This window comes from Aulostomus chinensis, chromosome 16 (assembly GCF_037954235.1).
Source record: "Aulostomus chinensis isolate RoL2024-O1b breed Wild chromosome 16, RoL_Achi_v1.0, whole genome shotgun sequence".
Lineage (NCBI taxonomy): Eukaryota > Metazoa > Chordata > Actinopteri > Syngnathiformes > Aulostomidae > Aulostomus > Aulostomus chinensis.
In genome coordinates, this window is record NC_141335.1 from 716,501 (window position 1) to 722,500 (window position 6,000).

Sequence of the window (6,000 nt, forward strand, 5' to 3'; positions counted from 1 at the left end):
GTGCGAGTCCCTGAAGGGCTCACCAGGGACCACCACAGCCACCACCATCGTGGTCACTGCAGTGTTTCCCACTGGGCTGCCTGGATGTGTGTGCTCGTTCAACTGAAGTGTCATGAAGACGTACTTCATCTACAGAGCTTTTTATTTCTTATCTGTCTTCATCTCTTCCTTTATTCATCACCATCCTTCTTTTCTGGGGGGGGGCATTGTGTGTGTGTGTGTGTGTGTGTGTGCGTGTGTGTGAGGGGGTCTCAGGTGTAAGGGGATGATGGGGTGGTGGGGTGAATAATAGATAAGAGGAAGAGAATGAGGAGGGTATAAGACGTCATAAGCAGGGGGCTAAGGAGGAGGATGGACAGTGGGAGAGACACATCTGTCCGTCCATCGTCTCCAGCGTGGACAGGAGTTGTTGCATAAGACAGAGTCATCTTTTATTGAGATGAGACGCTTCTATAAATATGAGGGTTGGTTCCTGGGGGTTTAAAAGCTCGACCTGTATTCCAGCTGGAAATAAACCCACAACAACCCGAAGCTACGACGTAGAAACACGTGACCCCGAGGGACTTACATGGCCTCTGCTGGCCCTGACAAACGGATACGGATGCATGTCCACGTAAGAGGTTCATCTTTTTACTTGGATGAAAAACAAATCAAACCACTGACTTTGAAGGTCATAAGCTGCTCGCTTGGGTGTCTGCCTGCGTGCAGTTGCTGCATTATTAAATATGTCATCATTAAAAATGAGAAGCCTGGATTACATTATTACAGGACGTAGACGTGGTGGAGGAGGGTAACCTTACATGATGGCAATGAACGTGTCCGAATTTGGTGTTTTCTGTTGAAGATGTGGGGACGTGTGGACGTGAGGCTGGTTTTTGGAGCATTTTTCCACATGGAAACAACAATTGTACATGGTTTTAAAGCTATTTTCCTTGTTTACAGCCTTGTGTACAAAAGTGCTAGCTTGATGCTAACAAGCCAAAGAGTCCAAAGTTATCAACTTAGAAGTAAATCATCATGAAGTAATAAAACTCTATAAACACACAACAAAGCAACAACATTTTGTCTTTTATCAACAAACATCAGGACTAAAAAATCCTGTCGTAAAGTCTCTCAGTGTAACACTTGAACAGGGCAGGAGGGAAAGTGCTAGGAACAAAGGTAGCAGTGAAACGGTCACTCTCCGCCCTGAACATGGCGGCAGCGCGGTCGCAATACCAGAGCAGCCCAGAGGAGCAGCCCAGAGGAGCAGCCCAGAGGAGCAGCCCAGAGGAGCAGCCCAGAGGAGCAGCCCAGAGGAGCAGCCCAGAGGAGCAGCCCAGAGGAGCAGCCCAGAGGAGCAGCCCAGGATCACCGCGTGTGCGCAGTCACTGATAAAGATTCATGAATTTTTGAAATTCAAGCATATCGGATGAGGAGAAACTTAATAGAAAAATATGATTTACACATAAAATACCGTCTCGTCAAAGTCGTCATTATCCGAGTCAGTGTTGCTGTTGTTGTCTGCCAGTTCAGTGACGATACCGTTTTTACCGCCGTTACTTCGGCGACGCCCCCTGACTACGGTAGCCATAGTTAACCAATATTTTTCCATATATAAGGCGCATCGGATTATAAGGCGCACTGTCAGTTTTTGAGAAAATTCAAGGTTTTTGGGTGCGCCTTATAGTGCGGACAATACGGTACACAGAAATCAACCTGAGTTGATGTATTTCTATCATAATTGATGCGACTGATCGCCACAGTATTTGGTTTATTGGACGCTTGTCACGACTCTTGGTAAACATGGAAAGAGGGAGTGGCGGTAAAAGTCATATGATTGATTTCCATCAAAGCCCTGCTAGGGTCACAGCACTGACACATGCTAGCGTCTGAGGTATGAGCATTCTGCTTGTAGCCCCTCCTCGTGGTTAGATGCCTCTGAGATGCTTGTCATCTTTTACCTTTTGACTACCAACATTTCCGCTTTCATCCTGGAGCCCAAGTTGACATTTGCGACAAATTTACCTTGAGATATCACGTTCACAAGCGTGCGATGATGGACCGGCTTTTCAGCATCCATTTAAACAACAAAACAAGCCAGAAATGCCAAACGACCACGGCGGGGTTAGCGGACATGCTCGCTTCTTAATGTTCCACTTGGTTCTGCAAAATGATGTTGATGTCCATTCGCTGTGTCAACATGGTGCTGGGCGCTACAATACCCAGGAGGCTCGTCATCCCAGCCCATTGCTCTGCTGACGATACGCAGCTGTAGCTTAGTTAGCGCCTCTCAAGTCTTCTCTCAAAGTCATTAAAACACAGATGTCAAGTTTCCGTCTGCTTCCCAGTATCCCTCCTCTCAGTCCGTCATGACCTTTGACACCAGCCTCCGTTTGGAGACACAGACTAACAAGGTCAGCCAGCATGCAACTGGGGTCAGGAATACCCAACCATCAGTCATGCTCTCGACCGGACGAGTCGGTCTTAGCAGCAAAGAAGAGACGCCATACTGAGAACAAAGCGACCCATGACCTCACACTGGCCTCTTCATCCAGGGTGGATATGAAGACTTGACCTCTGGAGCCCCCCATGACCCCAGGATACGTCTTCAAAAGCAGCTCTCTCTTGAGATCTTCTGGCTGCTTGTTTTATTGTTATTAATATTTAAGATGAGACCATTTTGTCATGTTCGGTCTGATAAAGGCAGATTAGATCGATCATATCAGATTACATGAGATGATATTGGACAAGATTAAAGGCATGTTGCTTCAATCCAACTAACCAAAGCAATGTAACCCTACTGACAAGCCCAACCTTGCTGGGTCCGGGCTCCACCTCTCCACTGAGAGCCCCCTCAGTTTTCATGTCATCCTGCTGACAGTCAAGACACAGACCTGCTTTGATTTACGGCGCTTTGCTGTTGAAGGGTAATTTAACTGCTTGTGGGCAAACGCGCTCTTGAAGACATTTTTATTGGCTCTGAAGCGCCTCAGGGAGGGCAGCATGGAAAGGAATGGCTTCCTTTGTTTCTAAGTTACTTCATGAGTTTGTACTTTTACTGTTTTTTTTTATTCACCCCATTTGTCCATCTGGCATCCCAGTTACCAACAGTCACAATCCTGATAAACCATTTCCAGAATCATGAAGTCATGAAACTAACCTCTCCATGTTACTGCTACTGCTACTGCTACTGCTACTGCTACTGCTACTGCTACTGCTACTGCTACTGCTACTGCTACTACAAGCCTGGACTCTTGCTGTCCGACTACAAAACCACGTTAACGAGCAGACGAGTGCAGGATGTTCTTACCTGAGCAGATCAGTTTCATCAGCATGAACCCCCTTCACTGTCTCCTACTGGCACATCTCAACCGGCAGGTCGCCACCGTCAGGTCCACCGCTCAGCACCGCCTCCTAAATGAGACTGAGGGAGAGGGAGGGAGGAGGGGGGTAGGGAGAGGGAAGAAGGGATAGAGAGAGGAAGGAGGGGGGATGGGAGGGGTGAACAGCAGGCAGGTGGAAATGAATGAAGAGATGAAGAGATGCTGTTGAAATTGACCAAAACACAGTCGGTCTGTGTGTGTGTGTGTGTGTGTGTGTATGTGTGTGTGTGTGTGTGTGTGTGTGTGTGTGTGTGTGTGTGTGTGTGAGGGGGGGGGTTAAGGTATTGATTGGAACATTTGGACCCTGCAGCCATGTTCATGGAAAAGCAATAAAAACATATTCACACACACAGGGTGACAAAGATGGCTACCACACACACACACACACACACACACACACACACACACACACACACACACACACACACACATTGAGGAGCAGGAAAGTTCTGGTTGTCTTGTTTAACTTTGATAGGTTGTGTTAATACCAAGTGTCACCACGTCATTGATGTTTCAGTATTCATAACTGAAAAACGGTGAGTCCTCCAGTGACGATGCTGACGCTGGATGATTCCATTCATTCATATTTCCTCAGTCTCTCCTTTTATTTTGAAATCACTTTTCCTGTACAATTTCCTTCCTGTCTGTGTTCCTGCCCCCATTTAAGTCATCACCTGTGTCTTGCCTGTTCATCGTATGTCCTCGTGTTCTCCCGTCTCTGTAAGGACAAGTGGGAGGAGCCAGCAAGGAAGATGGGGGGGAACGTTCCCGTAAATACCCTTTGATTTGGATGATGATCAAGTAGACCCTGTTGTTCTGAACGGTACAGGAACGGTTCTGAAATGGATCGCTCATCAGAGCAGTTTCCTTCATCCATCCATCATCCATCCATCCATCCATCAATCCATCCATCAATCCATCCCTCCATCAATCCATCCATCCATCCATCATCCATCCATCCATCATCCATCACTCCATCATCCATTCATCATCCATCAATCCATCATCCATTCATCATCCATCCATCCATCATCCATTCATCATCCATCCATCCATCATCCATTCATCATCCATCCATCCATCCATCCATCCATCATCCATTCATCATCCATTCATCATCCATCCATCATCCATTCATCATCCATCCATCCATCCATCCATCATCCATCAATCCATCATCCATTCATCATCCATCCATCCATCATCCATCCATCATCCATCCATCCATCAATTCACCATCCATCCATCAATCCATCATCCATCCATCCATCATCCATCCATCCATTATCCACCCATCCATCCATCATCCATCAATCCATCCATCCATCCATCAATCATCCATCAATCCATCCATCCATCCATTAATCCATCCATCCATCACCCATCCCTCCCTCCCTCCATGTTCTCCCTCTCCTCCTGTTGAGGGTGGTGGGGGTGGAGCCTATCCCAGCAGCCTTCCCCCTGGACAGGTCACCAGTCCATGGCAGGGCCAACACATAGAGACAGACAACCATTGGCTCTCCCAGCCACGCCTACGGTCAATTTAGAGTCTGGATTAACCTGGTCCCTCTTGATGTCTTTGGACTGTGGAGGAAGCTGGAGTACCAGAGAGAACCCAGCAGGAACAGGGAGAACATGGAGACTCACCCAGAAAGACCCCGTGCTGCAGCCGGGGCTCCACCCACAACCTTCTTGCTGGGGGGCCACAGGGAGGACCACTGCTCCACCCACAACCTTCTTGCTGGGGGCCACAGGGAGGACCACTGCTCCACCCACAACCTTCTTGCTGGGGGCCACAGGGAGGACCACTGCTCCACCGGGCCTCCCAGACCAGTTTCCTTTTCACAATTTTCTCTTTTTCATCCAGCGGAAGATGATGATCCAGTTGTTAATATTTTTATTCATTGATGTGTCACACTGACTCAGTCATGGTTGTTGTTTCAAACGAGTCAAACACATCATCGCTGACGCACTGCATCATGAACGCTGCAGATTAAATCCCTCACTTCCTGTGAGTGTGTTTGTGTGTGTGAAAGAGAGACCGTGAACCTACGATGCGTTCTGCTTTGTTGTTACATAACTGTCCCTGTTCACACAGGCAAATATTACAGACAACACACACTCTGGCAATGAGACTCAGCTATCGTCTCTCTCTCTCTCTCTCTCTCTCTCACACACACACACACACACACACACACACACTAGTTCTCACCCAAGACTTGTCCTGTTGTGTGTCTGAGAAAGTGAGAACAGAACTCAGGATGTGTCAGTTTCAACCCGACTGAACAAATGAAGAATCAGGCGAAGGCGGTGAGACTCGTCTTCAGTCAGACACCGACGCTCTGCTGTGGCGTTGATCTTTGATAACATCAGAAAATCTTAAACATGCTTTCAGAGCAGCAGCGCCAGTGACTCCACTACAGCTTCATTCCCCAGGAACCTTCCTGTCACAAGTTGCAGAGCTCCTCCTCCTGGTCCTCACCTCGCATACGTTAAGCCTGCCGGTGTGTCAGACTGTGGACGGCATAGCTTGTTAGCAAGAACAAGCTAACGTGTAACGACTGAGATGATGATTTCTGTTCCTTTGACCTCAGAGGTCAGAATTGAGAGCTCCATCACCCATTGTGATGTCACT

General features: G+C 47.8%; 1 protein-coding gene across 1 annotated transcript in view; it reads right to left on the reverse strand.

Annotated features, from left to right (window-relative positions):
* bean1 (brain expressed, associated with NEDD4, 1) overlaps nucleotides 1–6,000 on the reverse strand; it is a 43,906-nt gene that overhangs the window by 24,824 nt on the left and 13,082 nt on the right. The window contains exon 2 of the mRNA XM_086181139.1: nucleotides 3,293–3,406. Coding sequence (XP_086037265.1) covers nucleotides 3,293–3,317 — 25 coding nt within the window. The 5' untranslated portion in view covers nucleotides 3,318–3,406. The remainder of the gene's footprint in view (nucleotides 1–3,292; nucleotides 3,407–6,000) is intronic.